The sequence below is a fragment of the Ochotona princeps genome, chromosome 30 (assembly GCF_030435755.1).
Source record: "Ochotona princeps isolate mOchPri1 chromosome 30, mOchPri1.hap1, whole genome shotgun sequence".
Taxonomy (NCBI): domain Eukaryota; kingdom Metazoa; phylum Chordata; class Mammalia; order Lagomorpha; family Ochotonidae; genus Ochotona; species Ochotona princeps.
Genome location: NC_080861.1, coordinates 1,791,755 through 1,809,593, shown reverse-complemented (window position 1 = coordinate 1,809,593; position 17,839 = coordinate 1,791,755). Strand labels below are relative to the sequence as shown.

Genomic DNA, 17,839 nt, shown 5'->3' with positions numbered 1-17,839 from the left:
GGAAGTTGTGAATGAATGCATCACTACAGCAGAAACCTTGGGAAATGCAGAAAGGGGGAGAGTACTAGTACGACTGCTGCCGGGAGGGAGGCACCAATTAGACCCCAGCTCTCGGGCACCGCCCCATGCCAGCCTACGTCCTGCCAACCGGGCTCCCTGCTTCATGCCTCTGAGCTGACTTCCTCACCCGGGAAAGGGGGCGTGCCTGTGGCTCCCGCCCAGGGCATCACTGTAAGGGGTGTGGCCAGATCAGGGAGACTCTCGAACCCCCAGGCTGGGGATTGCTCCTGGGTGACCCCAGATCTGCCTATCCCCTGTTGGCACAGCTCAAGAGCCAGCCAGAATTCTATGCCCCTGAAGCACCCCTTCCCCCTCCCTCGCCCCACCAGGGTCCAGACAGAGCCTGTAGCAGGGAGGACTTGGATTAGGTGTGAGAAAGGACTTCCAAGTGGTTGCTGACCATGTTAGCACAAGCACCAATGCCAAGTACACCAGTGCCTCTCGACTGCTGGCTGACATCTGTAGGAAACAGGTTGCTGTTTGAGGAAGAGTGGCCCAGGGCCGCGGGGACAAGCCCTGTCGGTGTGCACCCCCGTGCTCAGGAGCCCACACCCACGGTGGGCAGGACAAGGTGGACAGCCAGGAGGCTGGGACCAGCCCTTAGTCCTGACACCGGCCACTTGTAGGGGCCTCAGAGAGATCCGGACAGCCCACCCTGTTCAGGTGGCTTTAGCAGGGGACGCGAGTGGGACCCGGCCATGCCTGAGCATGAGTCGTGGAGGGTGAGTCCTTGAGGGGAGGAGGAGGAGCCTTGCTCCTGAGCGGGGCCTGTCTGTGGGCCAGCCGTCCCCCCACGCACAGCCCACTCCCACCTGCCACACGGTGGTCCTCCCCCCAGGCCTGCACTTGGTCCCGGCCTGCCGCCCGAGTCCCTCTGCTGCAGAAATCGGCCAAGAGCAGCCTTTTCCCGCATGGCAGTAGATGCGCAGGAAGATGTTGCATGTTCTCCCTGGCTGGCCATGTCTCCCCAGAACGCTTTGTCACCTTTGGGGTGAAAGAGGTAGAGCCAGGTCCCACACTCACCTGGTGTTGCCCCGAGGAGCAGGCACGCCCATGGTGCTCCAGATCTTGGGGACCTGATGGGGAGCCCTTGCTGTCGTTAGCAGCAGATGGGTGGACAGATGGCTAGGTAGAAGGCTGGGTACGGCAGCGGGCATGCGGGACCCCACCCTTGGGGCCGAGTGTCAGGAGCTCTGGCGCCCCCAGGTCATCGCCCAGATCTGGCCGTACCTGAGCATGATCATGGAGAACAAGTTCCGTGAGAAACTGCAGCCCAAAATCCGCGAGAAGAGTGCCCACCTGCGGAGTTTCACGTTCACCAAGCTCTACTTCGGACAGAAGGTCAGCCCTGCCCCGAAGGCCCCTGCACTGGCCCACCGCGTGCCTCTCCTCTGGCCCCGCTCCTCCCCTCCCGACCCAGGCCTGCCACCTGGCCGTGCAGCCCCCACTGGGTCCCCCCACCTGCACACAGCCAGCCCTGTTCTGTGGGCGTCTCCTGCCCCAAGGCCGAGCTGCACCATCTTGCCTGGGTCTCAGGAGCGTCTGGGCAAGGAGGAAAAGACAGCAGGGCTGGACTGCTTGCATAAGCAGGGTGTGGTAGGCAGGGTCAGAGGGCAGCCAGCCAGACTGGGCAGGTGGGCGGGTGGCTGTGGTTCACAGTAGGGGTGATTGTCTTGTCTGGTGGGCTTGTCCAAGACACATGGCCAAAGAAGTGTGTGTCCAGCAGCTTCCGGGTCCTGTACCTGATGATGGACGGAGCTTCCTGCTGCCTTTCTCGGCCCTGCTCCTCCTGTCCCCAAGTACCCAGGCTAGGATTCCCGTCGTCCCCAGCGTGTCACGGAGCCAGCCAAGGTTGGAGTGCGGGCTGACCCAGCTGGGCTGCCCCAGGCCTGCCCACCACTGCCTGCGCCCTGTGAGTGCTGGTTCATGGCACTGAGCCCCAGGCAGGACTGGCTTCTCCGGTGCTGTGTCTGCTCTCATCCCCATGTGGTTCACTGAGCGTGAATCAGGTGAGGCCACGCTGCAGCCTCTGGGAGGCGCCTGTGGGCTGGCGCACGGCAGCGCAGGAGTGTCCGCAGTAGACGGATGCGTGGGTTCATGAGTAGAAGGATGTGGGGCCTGTGGTAGTCAGGGAAGACTTCCAGAGGGAGGAGGTACCAGTGAAGAAATCACAGCCAAATTGAGCCTCTGACAGTGGGAGGACGGTGCTGTCGGGGGTGACCCACAGGCGCCGTGCTCACCTGCTGGCACTCCAGGTGGCCCAGCCTGGGGGCAGGAGGGCTGTGACTGCTGGCCTGGCCTGGCCCTGCCCTCTGCGCCCCCTCCTGCACTGCCCCCCTTCTTGGCACAGCCCTCCTTTCACGGCCACTGGGGTTCCAGCTGCCTCCACTTGCCGAGTCTGTGCTGTAGTGACCTTGGCTGTGACGTGGCCTCTCTGAGCTTCATGGACCCACTTCACTAGGTGGTTCTGAGAGGCGCCGCCCCTGTGTGAGTGGAGCTGGCTGGAGGCCCGTCTGCAGCTGGGCACCCCCTCTAAGTGACCTGAACAGCCTCGGCCGGGGCCCGAGCTGAGCTTGGCTCATGTTGGGTAGCCCACTTCTCGCCCCTGGAGCCCTGGCCATGGGGGTGTCGTGGCAGTTCCAGGCTGTGGCACTGGGGGAGCCCGGTGCTGTGCCAGCTGAGAATGTCACGTGAACATGAAGGTGGCTTGGAGGGGTGCCCGGGAAAAGGCCCTGCCGACGCTGAGCCGCCCGGCCCTGCAGTGCTCTCCTGGCTGCTCTCCTGGCGCGGCACACGTGGTCCCGTGGTCCCGCTCAGCCGGGAAGGAGTGCGGTCCAGGGGCAGGGGCTCACTCCTCCCTGGGGGCTGCTGCCTCTCGGGCCTTTCTTTGCGTGCAGGAACTGCCAGTCGGGGCACTTAGCCCCCACCATCCTCCTCTCCACTTCCCTCCCTCCCTCCCTCCCTCTCTTTCCTCTTCTTTTAAAGATTTACCTTTATTGGGAAGGCAGAGGTATAGAGAGAATCAAAGACAGAGCTTATACCTGCCTGTTCACTTTCCAAATACATTGGCTGGGGCCTCTTCCAGGCCTCCCACATGGGCGCTGGGGCCCAAGCACTGGGCCATTCTCCACCGCTTTCTCAGGCCGTAAAGCAGAGCTGGATTGGAAGTGGAGCAGCTAGGGCTCGAACCAGTACCCATGTGGGATGCTGGGGGCTGCAGCTGGCTGCTCGGCCCGCTGGGCCACGGCACGAGCTCCCCAATCCTCTTTACCCTCCCCACCAGGCTCAGTCCTGGTTCACACACTGCTTTGCTCCACTCCCTGTCCCTGCCGCCGGATGCCGGGGTGTCCTGCAGTCCTGGAGCCCAGGAGGCAGTGTGGGCCACCCCTCGCTGTGCTTCCACTTCTGTCCACTGTGCCGGGCTGAGCCCACGGGGGTGCCCTCTGTGACCCTGGCAAAGAGCAGGGTAGGGGAAGGGGAGGCAGGGCCACGGAAGCCGTGTCAGGCCGGGAGTGTATTCCAAGTTTGTGGTCCCAGACGAAGCCTGGGCCGCGGCCATCGCTGCTGACTGAGCCCTCCCGGCATCTCTTGCAGTGCCCCAGAGTCAACGGCGTCAAGGCTCACACGAACAAACGCAACCGGAGACAGGTGACCCTGGACCTGCAGATCTGGTGAGCGCTCCTGCCCGGCGGCCGGACGTGGGTTGCAGAGTGCAGCTCTGGAGACCGAGGCTCAGCCTCTGATGGGTGTGCTGCAGACTGGGGCTTGAAGGCCTTGCTCACAGGGCGGGAGGACTGGCAGGGTCCCCACCCCAGGCCTGGCTTCTCGCATCCATGGAATGTTCTAGAAGGTCACCTGCAGGGTCAGTCAGGCTGCCTCAGAGAGGTTGTGGCCAGAGGGAGCAGGTGTGAGAGGAGGACATGGGAGGCCCAGTGAGCTCCAAGCCCAGGCACCTGAGGACTGCAGATACATGAGCGATCAGCTTTGCAGGTTTGGCGAGTGCAGCTCTCTGGAATGAGGTTGGTAATGGGCTTGAGCCAGGAAGAAGGGAGGCTCAATCCAGGAAGTCTTCCTGGAGGTGGTAATTTGAATTGTGCTTAAAAAAATCATCTCCTAAGGTTTCAGGCTGTTGCCGTTCCTTTCCAGCGTCTTGTATTTCCTGTCATTAGTCCAGGTGCCAGCAGTGAGAGCACCTGGGGACACAGGAACCAGTTCTGGGGCACCCGTCCCTGTGGGGGGGCTGGTTTTGAGTGTTTCGGGGCACCTGACCCCTGAGGTTATGCCCAGAGAACAGCTGGTGAGCAGCTGGAGTGTGCCGAGTTGCCCTCAGCCTCCCCAACCTCTTCAGGGGCGTTGAGCCTCCACCCCAGCTCCCATGGCCGCGCTGCCTTTGCCCGCGTCCACCGCCCGCAGCAGCACCAGGACGGGCTGGATGTGAGGGGGAGGGCTGCTGCTGAGGCCTCCTGGGGAGGTCGGGAGCGCCCACGGGCGGGCGGGCGGGGCGCAGCCAGGGTAGAGAGGTAGGTGGGGCACTCAGACACCTCTCTTCTCCTGGGGCGGGTGTTGGGGATCAAGTTGGTACCCTCATGGCTCAGGTGACCTGCCTGAACTAACTTGGGAGCTGGGAGGCTGCACTCCAGGGTGCAGGCCTGGGTGGGGGTCCGGACTGAGCTGAGAAATGGCGAGACCGTAAGGGAGGCCTGGGCTGACCTTGGTAACCAGCTAATCTGGCCTGGGCTGTGTGGCTTTGGGCGTTTCTTGACCTCTCTGAGCAAGTGCACGTGCCCGTCTCCTCCCCCTTCAGCTACATCGGGGACTGTGAGATCAGCGTGGAGCTGCAGAAGATCCACGCTGGCGTGAGCGGGATCCAGGTGGGCAGACCCCTGTGGGGAGGACAGGGCGCCACAGTAGGGGCCTAATGACTTGCATGTCTGAGGTCTCATACCCAGGAAGTGTTGGCTGGACCCTGCCTTGCCCCCCGGCAGGCCTGGGCTAGCAGGGGAAGTGAGAGGTGGTGATGAGGGTGCTGGAGGTCCGAGGCTTGGAAGCTCAGGGGGACCCAGGAGGTGGAGGTGCAGTAGCAGGCTGACTGCAGGCTGGAAGTCGCCTCCAGGTCCCATGCCCCGGGCTGGGCGAGGCGTGGCCCCCTCCTGGACGCCTGCCCTCAGCAGCTGGGCTACACGGCTGCTGCAAGTGGGGCCTTCGCTTTGACCACCAGGGACCTGGGCAGGACCCCTTGTATTTAAGGGTGGGTGAGAGGAGGCAGAGGGGGCTGTAGGGTCTTACGGTTGCCCCTGTGCAGCTGCAGGGCACCCTGCGAGTCATCCTGGAGCCCCTCCTGGTGGACAAGCCCTTCGTGGGAGCGGTGACCGTCTTCTTCCTGCACAAGCCGGTGCGTCCGGTGGCTCGGGCACACCCTCCTCCATCAGCCAGGCGAATGGCATGGCTCTAGCAGCCCAGATGTAGTGTTTGTGCCGGGGCAGGAAGCCAGATTCCCACTCTACATTCCTGGCCCCTCTCCTGTGGGGTCCTGTAGGGTCCTGTAGGGTCTTGAGCTCAGGCCTGGGCCCTCCCTGTTCCCTGAAGCCCGAGCAGAGCCAGCAGGTGCCTTCACCTGCCCAGAGCCTGCAGCCTGAGGCCCTGCGGAGGGCCCCTGTCCCCATGCCCTGCGGCCTGAGGCCCTGCGGAGGGCGCCCGTCCCCATGCCCTGCGGCCTGAGGCCCTGCGGAGGGCGCCCGTCCCCATGCCCTGCGGCCTGAGGCCCTGCGGAGGGCGCCCGTCCCCATGCCCTGCGGCCTGAGGCCCTGCGGAGGGCGCCCACCCCATGTCCTGTGGCCTGAGGCCCTGCAGAGGGTGCCCACCCCATGTCCTGGGTCTCCGTTCCTGGTTGGGATGAAGCCGTAGGCAGAGGTTTCCTGGTCCTGGGCTCCACGATGCTTCCTCCCGTGATCCCTGCTGTCCCTACAGCACCTGCAGATCAACTGGACAGGCCTGACGAACCTGCTGGACGCACCGGGCATCAAGTGAGAACCCGGGGAGCCTTGGGGGATGCTGCAGCTGGGGCTGCGCTGGGAAAGAGCTCGGTATGCAAGCACACAGTGGGATCGCGAGCTGACAGCTGCACAGCCTTTGTGGGCAGGCCTGGAACACCCCCTTCCCCCATCAGCACACACCCAGCATCATTCACATACATATCACGACACGTTGCAAGTGGGGAGTGCTTGGCTGTCCTGGTGCAGGGCAGAGCGACTGAGCCAGTCATGGAGCCACCGTGTGAGCATGGACAGGTCACAGTCCTGCCTGGCTCTTCCTCACTAAGGAGCCTGGCTGCCCTGCCTTGGCCCACGGGCGACATCCGGTGGTGCAGGTGGGCGTGTACGCTCCGGAGGGTGCTGCTTTACCCCACCTGAGTGTATAGTGAGGAGCAGGTGTCTCCCAGGACCACAGGCAGGGGTGGCTGTCACAGCAGGGGAGCCACCTTCCCAGAACCAGCAGACGGACGCGGGGGGAGGGTGTGAGTTGTTCTGTGCTGGGTGCTGGCTGGCTTGCCAGGTGCCAGGGTAGGGCCGCTCCTGCTCCCCACTTGGGATAAGGCATCCAGGCCTGAGCTGTTGCCTTGAGAGCTCACTGTGTGCCAGGTCTGAGAGGAGATGTGGCAGTGGACGAGGGAGGCACCATGGGCTAGACGGCTGGCCTGTGGAGGGGGGTGTCCCTCTTGTCTCCCGCCCTGCTGCCTGCCTGCCCAGCTAGGCTCTGGGTTCCATCCTGGGAACAGATGGAGGGGCAGGGGAGGGGTTGCACCACCATGCACAGTGGGACTTGCATGGTGTCGCAGCGAGGTCTCAGACAGCCTCCTGGAAGACCTCATCGCTGCCCACCTGGTGCTGCCCAACCGCGTGACGCTGCCTGTGAAGAAGGGGCTGGATGTGACCCACCTCCGCTTCCCTCTGCCCTGTGTGAGTACCCACCACCACAGGGTGCCAGGCCTGGTGTGGAGGGATGGACGGACAGGTTGGTGGTAAACCAAGCATGTGGTGTTGTGGTCAGGATGCTGCTTGGGGCTCCTGCATCCTATGCAAGTCCCTAAGTTTGGTCCTGGCTCTGCTTCTGACCCTCACCCAGAGTGGCAGCAGGTGGGTTTCTGTCCTGACCCTCACTGGGCCCCCTGGCCATGGAGGTCTGCATTGGATCCCCATTTCCTGGTTTCAGCCTGGCCCCAGGCAGTGCTCCACTCTGGTCCCCTGCACACACACCGTGTGGCCTGGCTCACACTAGGGACCAGGGACAGCACCATCCCGACTCTTGAACTCGGGGCCTCCCACCAGTAGGGTGCTGGGACAAGTCTTGGGCCCCCCCAGACAGGACTCATGAGCAGTGGATCCTGTCGTCATCCTTCTCTGAGCCCCAGAGGACATCCTGTGGCCCCCACCTGGAGGGGCCTGATGGCAGCAGCTGGCCCTCAGGGGCTGAAGTCCAGCCTTGCGAGAAGGGGTTTTGCCCTTGGTGTTGAATGTGGGGCTGCTCGGCTGGACTCCTGCTTTCCGGACACGAGTCCTGCCTTCAGGGCAGAGGCTGACATTGCGCCAGCCTGCGTGCACAGCAGCTGTGCGAACCAGCGGATGGGGGGTCTGGTGTTCGCCCACGTGTTTGTGCGTATGCATACACACACGAGAATTCTTCAGGAGGGCATGCTATGAGCCACACGCACGGTACTCGTCCCAGTTGCTGTGCTGTTCGTTATTCAGTTCACACACACACACACACATACACACACACTTTTTTTACTTACTTTCATTTATTTGAAAGGCAGAGGGAGACTTCCAGCTACTGGTTTATTCCCTATATGCCTGCAGCAGCCAGGAACTCCACCTGGGGCTGCTGTCACCTCCAGGACACACACAGCAGGAAGCCAAGGAGCCGGGTGTGAACTGGGCACTTGGGCTGTGCGTCCAAGCGGAACCTAAAGCACTGCACCTCGTGCTCTTGCCCAGGACTCTCTCGTTTCTTTGAAAACACTTTGACTTGAAAGTCACAGAGAGGGAGAAGCAGAGAGGTAGATCTTCCATCCACTGGTTCCCGCCCCAAATGACCGCAGTGGCCACGGCTGGGCCAGGCTGGAGCCAGGGGCTCTATTCCTGTCCCACGTGAGCGCAGCAGGCCAAGCACTTGGGCCCCTGCTGCTGTCCGAGCGGTAGTGGGGAGCTGGATCAGAAGTGGAGCAGCTGGGACTTGAACCAGAACCCAGGCTGGATGCCAGTGACACAGGTGGTAGCTTTACCCATTATGCCACACGCCTCCCCCATTTCCTTTTAGCATCTGTATGAGCCTGGAGCAAGGGCCCATACTTTTTCGCAAAGCTCAGTGTGAGATGCAGTTTGGCCTGCACACAGGCTCAGGGTGGCATAGCTGTGGCTGAGGAGGAGCCCTTCAGGGGGCAGGTGGAGGGAGGGCCTCCTGGTGCAGTGCAGTGAGTCCTGGGCCCTGCCAGGTCACTGCTGTCTCTTGCAGGGGGGGCAGATGGGCTGTGGCTCAGACATGGTGGGTACCGCCTGGGAAACAGCCGTGAGCCCCGAGCTGAGTGGGGGCATCTTCCAGGGAGTCATCAGGGTGCACTTGCTGGAGGCGGTGAAGCTAGCTGAGAAGGACAACTTCCTGGGGCTTGGGGGCAAGTCAGATCCCTATGCCAAGGTGAGCATCGGCCTGCAGCACTTCCGGAGCAGGACCGTCTACAGGAACCTGAACCCCACCTGGAACGAGGTGTTTGAGGTAAGCCGTCCTCAGCTGCACTTGAATCACCTTAAGAACACGCTGGGTCAGGGCAGCAGACCTCCAAGATGGTGGGCAGCTGGTCTGTGCTGCCCGCCGTCTCTGTCAGGCCTCCACCGGGGAGCTGCCCTGGCCGGCTACGGGCCAGCCTGCAGGTGAACACCTGGCACTTTGCTCTGCCTGCCGGCTCTCTTGGGAAGTGAGAGAATCGTAGGGTTCCTACTTGGGGCAGCCTTGGGAATGCCGTGACCACATGCTCTGGAAGGGCTAAGGCCCAGACAGGGCAAGGCCCAGCCACAGCCGCCCGAGCACGCCCTCTGCTGGGAGCTTGAATGGTCGTCTCTGAGCCTCCCTCACGCCACCTGCCAGGGAGAGCCACCCCACGGCTTGGGCTCCCAGGAGCCTGCCAGGGAGAGCCACCCCACGACTTGGGCTCCCAGGAGCCTGCCAGGGAGAGCCACCCCACGGCTTGGGCTCCCAGGAGCCTGCCAGGGACAGCCACCCCACGGCTTGGGCTCCCAGGAGCCTGCCAGGGACAGCCACCCCACGGCTTGGGCTCCCAGGAGCCTGCCAGGGACAGCCACCCCACGGCTTGGGCTCCCAGGAGCCTGCCAGGCCTCCCGCGGGGTCCGGGTCATGGTGCCTCTTCTCCCTTCCAGTTCATGGTGTACGCGGTCCCTGGGCAGGACCTGGAGGTGGACTTGTATGATGAGGACCCCGACCGGGACGACTTCCTGGGCAGGTGAGCAGGGCGGAGTTGGAGAACTGTCCCACCACCGCACGTCTCCTGAGTGCTGGGCCCTGAGGGCAGACAGGCCCCCAGGCTTGTGCCTCATGCGTCCTGCTCGTGGCCTCCTGGTAAAGGACCCAGCGTCCCCTCGTGGAGTAGTGGGCAAGGGAATCCTGGCCCATCTCCATGAGGCAGAATCCAGGCCCTAAGACAGTAAGCAGATCAGAATGGCCAGGAATCTCCTGTAACACAGGACACTGGCTCCTGAGCTGCTGCGTATGGTGGGAGTACTTGTGACAAAACAGCAAAGCCCAGCACCGTGAGCACCCAGCCTCCAAGGACACTGGCTGGCCGGCTGGCTGTACCACTGCCACACTGTAGAATGAGTAGCGCTGGTGCGTGTGGGCCCGGAGGACACCGTGAAGTGAGGAAGCGAGCCGTGGAGGGCTGCTCGTGCCAGCAGGGAGAGGTGCGGCAGGTGCGTGAGCACTGCAGACCTCAAGGAGTCACACCGTTGTTGGGCCTGTTCCCGTGAGCTCACAAGTCAGGAGAGCAGACAGGAGGGCGTGGCAGGGCTGGGCACAGGAGAGGTGCCAGCTGGCCACCTGAGAAACTGCACACAGCAGGCACTTCATGACAGAAGCTGAGTGTTGCCCAGTTCAATTCCAAGTGGGGCTTGGCAGCCAAAGTTGATAAAGGTGTCTGCCTCGAGGTGTGCAGACTTTGGACACATTTCTAGCAGAATCCCATTCCCCGCCCCCCGGCTGTGAGGCCCTCTGGTTGGGCCTGGTCTGGGTAGTTAGGGGCTGTGACCTGTGTCACCTCTTACATACATGTGCCAACTGCATCTACCCTTTGCAGGGCATCTGGGCTGTTCTAGAAACAGAGGTTGTTAAAAGACCAGGCACCTGTGACATTCAGAAGGCAGGGTCTGGAAGCAGAGTTCCAAGCAGGAACGCTGGGCCCTGTTATGCCTTTGCTAGTCCCGAGGGATGGGGCAGCGCGCCTGGAAGGTTAGCTCTTGCCCCTGCATGTGGGCAGCACTGGGGCGTCGGCTGGTCCCCGGCCCTGCCTGGCTGCAGAGCTATTTGGAGATCCCTGGGCCCAGCAAGCTCTCCCCGCTGTGTTGCAGCCTACAGATATGCCTGGAGGACGTCCGGACCAACAGAGTGGTGGATGAGGTAGAAGTGCCTGCTGGGGGTTTGGGGGAGGGGTGGCTTCAAGGTCACTTCCCTCTCCTTGGCCAGCTCTGGCCAGTTGCCTCAGCCCAGCCCTATGAAATAGGCCCTCTAAACAGGCTGCAGATGCCTGTCCCCACGTGCTGGGCGAGGCACAGAACAGTACCAGGGCGCCCCCCCCTCCCCTGCATTGCACAAAGCTCCCTTAGGGAAGTGCAGGCAGGCGGGGCCCTTAGCAGGCGGGGCCTGGGCTTTGCTGTGCCCGAGTGTAGCCCCTATGCACCACCTGCAGGCCCTCGCGGCCGCTGTGCCTTTTCCATGTCCCTGGCTGGCTGCCAGAGCTTTGCTCTTCCTGCCTCACAGTGGTTTGTCCTGAATGACACAGCCAGCGGGCAGCTGCACCTGCGACTGGAGTGGCTTTCACTGTGCACTGACCAGGAAGCTCTGACCGAGGTGAGCGAGGGCTCCTCAGCAGCAAGGTGGGGCAGGGAGACGAAGTGCCCTCCTGGAGACTGAGCCCCATCGCCCCCAGGGCAGCACCTGCTCTCCAGGCAGATGGCCTTGGAGCAACTGGCCATCCTCGGGACAGCCAGGCACTTAGGAGCCACGTGGCCCAGAGCACCTGCTAGCCCAGCTTACAGGGGGACAGTCACCTGGTCTACCTTGTCATGGTCTGGAGCGGGAGGGTTGGCTGGCTTCCTTGTGCCACAAGTTGTTTTCTCCCCGACCAATGTCTCTTCGTGTTGGCTGTGTGTGTCCGCAGGACCCTGGCGGTCTCTCCACTGCCATCCTCATTGTCTTCCTGGAAAATGCTTGCAACCTGCCGGTGAGTGGCACCATGCCCAGGGCGGCACACAGCCTGTTCCCCCTCATCACTTTTGGGAGTGGGCATGTGAACCCCCGTTCTTGTGCTGCAGACAAACCCCTTTGACTACCTGAATGGTGAATACCAAGCCAGGAAGCTCTCCAGATTTGCCAGGGTAGGTGTGCGAGTGGCCGAGCCTAGGAGGATGGGTCATGGCCTCCTTCCCCCAGGACAAGCCCGGCTCTGCTCTGCCAGCCCTTGGGCTGTGCACACATGGCTGGGCATGAGCGGAGCTGTCCATGTGTCTACTGTGAGCCAGGCCTTGGGAACTAACACCCCACACACCTTACCCTCAAGTCCCAGGATCACTGTTTTTATTGCCATTTTATAAACTGACCCCAGAAGCCCGAGTGGCTGGTTCCCACAGCCCCTGGGAACACGAGCCCACAACTGGAGCCTCTCTGGGGGGTGGTCCTACCTGGTGCTTGCAGGGTAAAGGTGGCCCAGGGGCCTGGGAGGATCAGAGCAGCTTTGCCTGGCCTGGTTGTTCCCCGAGGGTGGGGACGGGGCTGTCTTAAGCTGGTGGCAGCTCCTTGATCACTGTGACTTTGCCCTGCTAGAACAAGGTCAGCAGAGAGCCTTCTTCCTACGTCAAGGTGTCTGTGGGTAAGACGACTTACACGAGTAAGGTAAGGTGGCCCGGGGAGGGAACTGACTGAGGGCCTAACTGGCAACTTATTTAGTCCTCACAGGAACTTCCCACAGTTGGTATAGTTCAAGATCAGTGATAAGTTCCACAGGCACAGACCTCAAAGTGGCCAGTGAGGGTTCAAGCAGGCTGGGGGTCTGACGGCCAGTCCCCTCCCCGCAGCGCACCTATGGGCCCTAGTGCTAGTAGGACTGTGGCAAAGCACTGCTCATCTCCCAAGCCTGCCTGTCCCTAGAGTCACCCTGGCTGTGGCGTGTCTGGGTCTGATCTTGGGTAGACCTAGGTAAGCTCCCTGCGGTGGCACCTGGCAGCCAGGTGGAGATGGGTGAGCTCCAGTTCTGCCTCTGTTCCCAGACCTGCCCCCACAGCAAGGACCCCGTGTGGAGCCAGGCCTTCTCGTTCTTCGTGCGCGACGTGGCTGCTGAGCAGCTCCATCTGAAGGTGCGTGGGAAGTTGGGCTCTTGGGACAGACTGGCAGCGTTTCCACGCCAGGAGGGGCGTGGCCTGCAGTGCACCTGGACTGGGCACACTGCCCTGGCAGCATCTGCTGGGAGCTGGTGCAGGCTAAGTGGAGGCCTCCCAGGGGTGCTGCTGGCACCTTCGGCTTGCTGTCGAGCAGCACAGCTCATCATTCCTGAGGGCTCCACAGCTGGGGACATCTGACGGACTGGCCTCAGCCGGTCCCAACTGCCCCCGCTTGGACTCCGACTACAGGCTGGGACATGCCAGTCTCCAGAAGAGTGCCCATCTAGGGCAGGGGGCCTGGGCTGCAGGGGTGGGGCCTGGCGATGGTCTTGGACCGCTCACTGCCTAGGTGCTGGACGACGCCCAGGAGTGTGCGCTCGGAGTGCTGGACGTTCCTGTGTGCCAGATCCTGCCCTGCGCCGACCTCACGCTCGAGCAGCGCTTTCAGCTGGACCACTCGGGCCTGGACAGCCTCGTGTCCATGCGGCTGGTTCTGCGGGTGAATGGCCCAGCCCCTGGGGCAGGGGGGCAGTGGGATTGTGGCTGTGGAGCACTTAGCCCAGGCTGAGGGCACTGCCTGGGCTAAGCAGGAGGCCAGGAGACGGGGCCTTTTAAACTACTGGCTGGAGTACTATCAGCCACTCTCCTCATGTTGCCCTGTCCCATTCTTGGCAGCTCCTCCTCCTTGAACTTCTGAGCTGGACTTTGATCTGTCTTCACTCACATTACTGGGCTGGCCTCTTCATGGTCTGCCAGCTAACCTGTCAGTTTTACCAGGATGGCTGACCCAAGGGCGCGTCCTGCCTCCTGGGACTCTAAGATGGTCAAATGACCAGAGAGCTTCACTTCTACCGGTCAGGGGTTTCACTTTCCTCCCCTGTCAAAAACCACCACCTTTCCTCTCTTGAATTTGCCTGTACAACAAGGACACTGGCTTCCTTTTATTTCCTAACCAGGGCTTTTTCTGGGGATTTGGACCACCCTGTATTTAAAGTCTCAGACAGTGACTGAGGGGAGAGAAGGCAGCAGTGCTCTGGCTGGGGTGAGAGGGGAGGGCAGGCCATGACCACCCTCTCATCTGCCTGCAGTTTCTACGCATGGAGGAACGCGAGCTGGGCAGCCCATACACAGGACCCGAAGCCCTAAAGAAAGGCCCTCTGCTGGTCAAGAAGGTGGAGGCCGAGCGCAGTCCTGCAGCCCCCTGGCAGCAAGGCGGCCCTGCACATCCGCCACAGGCCCTGGCCCCTGCCCCTCCCGGCACCCAGGACACCTCCAAGATCCCCACTGCCACCAGCAGCCCCAGTGCTGCCGCCGCCTCGCCCGTCCCCAACGATGGTGCCAGAGGGCTCCGTGAGCCCGCTGGGGAGAGCTCAGCCACCATCTTCCTGACAGTCCCTGGCCCCCACTCTCCAGGGCCCATCAAGTCGCCCCGGCCCACGAAACGCCCTGCCTCCCCATTCGCATGGCCGCCCCAGCGGCTGGCTCCCAGCGTGGCCTCACTCAGCTCCCTGGCCTCCTCCTGCTTTGACCTGACCGACGTCAGCCCCAGTGCCGAGTACGCTCCCTCTGCTTGGCCTTCTCTAAAATCACTGCGTGAGCACGTCGCTGGCCGCAGGCGTGGGCACAGCGTCCACTCGGTGTCCGCACGAGTTCTGCTTTGTCATCAGAGGTCTTCGTGAGAGCCCAGGACGGGGAGAGCCGCGGCAGCGCAGTGTGGCCAGGGTGGTGGCAGCCCCTGGGGGCAGGAAGGCTGTCTGAAGGCTAGTTTACTGGGATGACATGGAAAGCTTTAAATGCGGAATCCCACGATCAGAGGTTACCACTTGGCATTTACCATGGGCTTAGCATGCTGTCTGCTGGAATCCAGTATTTACAGTAACCCTACAGGCTAGGATTGAAGGAAGCTACCCAGGGCCCACAAGGTCACACTTACAAAAGGCTCAGTCTGTCCGTTGTGGGGGGGAGTGCGTGCTGTGTGAAGGCTGGAAGGAACCTCGCTGCTGTGTCCCTCAAGGAGGACATGCTGCTCCGGGCAGTGGGGCTGAGGGCCGGCACTTGCAATACCAGAACTGACAGCGTCTGCCCTTGCAGAGGCGGGGACGGCAGGCAGCGGCGGCTGGGCGAGGTCCAGCTCACAGTGCGCTACGTGTGTCTGCGGCGCTGCCTCCGTGTGCTGGTCAACGGCTGCAGGTGAGGCAGGGTGCTGGGACCCCAAGGCGGCATGAGATGTGAGGGCCACATGGTCATGGTCCTCAGAGGCCCCAGGCTCGGACACAGGCATTGCAGCCACCACCTTTCCAGGTGGCAATGCCCAACTTCAAAATCCCAGAGTCCCTCCTCTTTGCCATCTAGACTGAGTTCCTTGAGCCCACCTGAGGCCAAACGGCTGACCCACTTCCTCCCACAGCAGCGGCGGTATCAGAAAGCCACCATCCTCTCCCTCCACAGAAACCTGACCCCATGCACCAGCAGCGGGGCTGACCCCTACGTCCGCGTCTACTTGCTGCCAGAAAGAAGGTGGGCGAGTCGGAGGAAGACCTCGGTGAAGCACAAAACCCTGGAGCCCCTGTTCGATGAGACGTAAGAGCACGCTGGCCCTTCCACACTGGGTCAGCGCCTGCTGGGTGACGGACGGGAAGGAGCGCCAGGGCGGTGGCCAGCATGTGGCTGGAATGTTCCCGAACCTAAGGAGCCAGTATCCCAGTTCCCAGCATTCTGGCCACTCTCCTCGAGCTAAGCACAGGCACCAGGGCAGACGCCCTTCCCTCTGCACCTGTATCCCTGGGGAGAAGACTGCTAGACAATCACAGCAGGGCAGACTCGGCCCTTCCCACCCCGACAGGAAACCTGCCCAGGGCTGCATGACGAAGCCGAGACGCCACCGCCCCCCTCCACCACAGGCACGCGTCGGCTGCTCAGTTTCTACGGCAGACTGCTGAGAGCCAGTGCCGCTCAGAGAGGGGAAGAGGCCCGGCCCCCAGCTACCAGAGCAGCTCTTGGCACGGCTGGGGGCTGGGCACCATGGAGCACAGATGTCACCACACCGAGTACCTCCGAGATGGCACTGTTCTAGAGGGAAACGAAAACACTACTTTTTCAGTAAAACTAAAGTTGTGAAACTCATTTCCTCAATACTTCCTTCTTAAAGGTTTGAATACTTTGTTCCTTTGGAAGAAGTCAAGAGGAGGTCACTAGATGTGGCGGTGAAGAACAGCAGGCCGCTTGGCTCCCACAGGAGGAAGGAGCTGGGCAAGGTGAGTGGGGCAGCCCGGGCCCTGCAGGCCACGGACCTCTAGGCAAGGTGAGTGGGGCAGCCCGGGCTCCGCAGGCCACTGACCTCTAGGCAAGGTGAGTGGGGCAGCCCGGGCCCTGCAGGCCACGGACCTCTAGGCAAGGTGAGTGGGGCAGCCCGGGCCCTGCAGGCCACTGACCCCTAGGCAAGGTGAGTGGGGCAGCCCGGGCTCTGCAGGCCACTGACCTCTAGGCAAGGTGAGTGGGGCAGCCCGGGCTCTGCAGGCCACGGACCTCCTCCCGCACATAGGCGGCTGAGTTCCCGCTCTGAAGCCCCTCCTGGGGTTGCTGCTGCTTTGTCTGAAAGTAGACAGGCCCCATCTGCTGGCTGGCTCCCCAAACGCGCCAGTAACCCACGTTGGGCCTGAAGCCAGAGACCACAGCCTCACACTGGGGTCTCCCTTTGCATGGCAGAGACCCTGTCCTGGCCACCGCAGCACATGGCCACCTGCGATTTAAAGAGAACCTTTTAAAACAAGATTCCAAGTTGAGCCTTCTGTAGCTCTGCGCTCCCCATGGTGTTACACACTGAGCAACATCGTGTTGTAGGAAGCTCGGGACTCGCTGCATGGAGATTTTACCAAAGCAGGAGTGGGGGTGACGGATGCCCCGGGAGGTGCTGAGGGAACGCGCTCTAGCGCATTTCAACAGCCGTCTCCCTGAGACAAAACTTTCCTCAGCTGTAAAAAAGGGAATGTCTAACATTCACATCTAAGCTTCCAAGGCACAGCGTCAATGCCCTGGGAAGCACCGGCCCCTTCGGGGCCCACAGCTCTGAACCCCAGCGACCCTGGCGCGGTCAGCTTGGTCAGCCGCTGTGGCCACTGACTCCATCTCATTGTCCAGGTACTGATCGACTTATCAAAAGAAGACCTGATCAAAGGCTTTTCCCAATGGTAAGCAAGCCTGTTTCATTTATCACTGCCAGCCTGGGAATCCAGACCTCGGCTCAGCTCTCTAACTTCCTTCCAAAACTCTTCCAGCTCTTCCACTTCCCCAGAACGGAGACAGACACACAGCTTTAAGGCTGTCCCAGCCGCGGCCCGCTCACAGCCACGGAGCCCCACAGGGCCTGGCAGCTTGCCCGCGGCTGCCACAGACCGCGGTCTTCCTAACCTCAGCCTCCTCCCGCTGTCTTCCAGGTATGAGCTGACTCCTGACGGACAGCCCAGAAGCTGAGGAGCACTGCTGCCACGGTCATGGTCAACTGTACACACAGTTAACTGTTTAAATCAGGCAGTCATCCGATGGGACACTTGGTTCCTTAGCCGGCCCTCTTCCCGACACTATCCGGTTATGTGAAGGCAAGAACTACCTTTCCTGATAGTCTGTCCAAATCCAGACACAAAGGGGCGCCCAGGACCCCATCCCATCACACAGGGCGACTCCTCGCCGTGCGCCGTGGGCCTCAAGGAGCCCCTGGCTGACGTGAGCACAGCCATCAGTACTTCAGGCAGTTACCGACCAAGCAGGGTGCTGCTCTGGGAAAACTCAAAGTCCCAGGGCTCACACTGCCAGAGCCCTCAGTCCTCGTCTAGCTCGGAGCTGTATCTGCCAAGAGGTCTAGAAACTTCTGTGACAGCAGTGGACGCTGCTGAGCCGCTGCGAGCGAGGAAAGGGGCTTCTGTGGCCAAGACAAGTCTGGGAATTCTACACCACTTTCACTTTTAACAGGAACAGCAAGGCAACCGTATTGTGTTAGACAGCTCTTTCTACTCACTTGGATTTGCTGGCCCAGGGTCCTGGAAAGTTCCTGGAGGTGCTGTCGGGATGTCAGCCCTGCTGTGGGCGCCTGTCCCACAGTGCCTGCCTCCACTGCCATCTTTTCTCAAGGG

General features: G+C 61.9%; 1 protein-coding gene across 1 annotated transcript in view; it reads left to right on the top strand.

Annotated features, from left to right (window-relative positions):
• The window catches only part of ESYT3 (extended synaptotagmin 3), a 30,885-nt gene extending 13,673 nt beyond the window's left edge, over nt 1–17,212 (top strand). Inside the window, exons 3-23 of the mRNA XM_058657123.1 lie at nt 1,267–1,401; nt 3,655–3,731; nt 4,865–4,931; nt 5,363–5,452; nt 6,028–6,083; nt 6,896–7,016; nt 8,656–8,826; nt 9,486–9,568; nt 10,689–10,737; nt 11,098–11,187; nt 11,498–11,560; nt 11,652–11,714; nt 12,160–12,228; nt 12,603–12,689; nt 13,063–13,212; nt 13,802–14,268; nt 14,805–14,903; nt 15,162–15,293; nt 15,862–15,967; nt 16,851–16,900; nt 17,147–17,212. Coding sequence (XP_058513106.1) covers nt 1,267–1,401; nt 3,655–3,731; nt 4,865–4,931; nt 5,363–5,452; nt 6,028–6,083; nt 6,896–7,016; nt 8,656–8,826; nt 9,486–9,568; nt 10,689–10,737; nt 11,098–11,187; nt 11,498–11,560; nt 11,652–11,714; nt 12,160–12,228; nt 12,603–12,689; nt 13,063–13,212; nt 13,802–14,268; nt 14,805–14,903; nt 15,162–15,293; nt 15,862–15,967; nt 16,851–16,900; nt 17,147–17,183 — 2,262 coding nt within the window. The 3' untranslated portion in view covers nt 17,184–17,212. The remainder of the gene's footprint in view (nt 1–1,266; nt 1,402–3,654; nt 3,732–4,864; nt 4,932–5,362; nt 5,453–6,027; nt 6,084–6,895; nt 7,017–8,655; nt 8,827–9,485; nt 9,569–10,688; nt 10,738–11,097; nt 11,188–11,497; nt 11,561–11,651; nt 11,715–12,159; nt 12,229–12,602; nt 12,690–13,062; nt 13,213–13,801; nt 14,269–14,804; nt 14,904–15,161; nt 15,294–15,861; nt 15,968–16,850; nt 16,901–17,146) is intronic.
• Nucleotides 17,213–17,839: the final 627 nt, after the last annotated feature.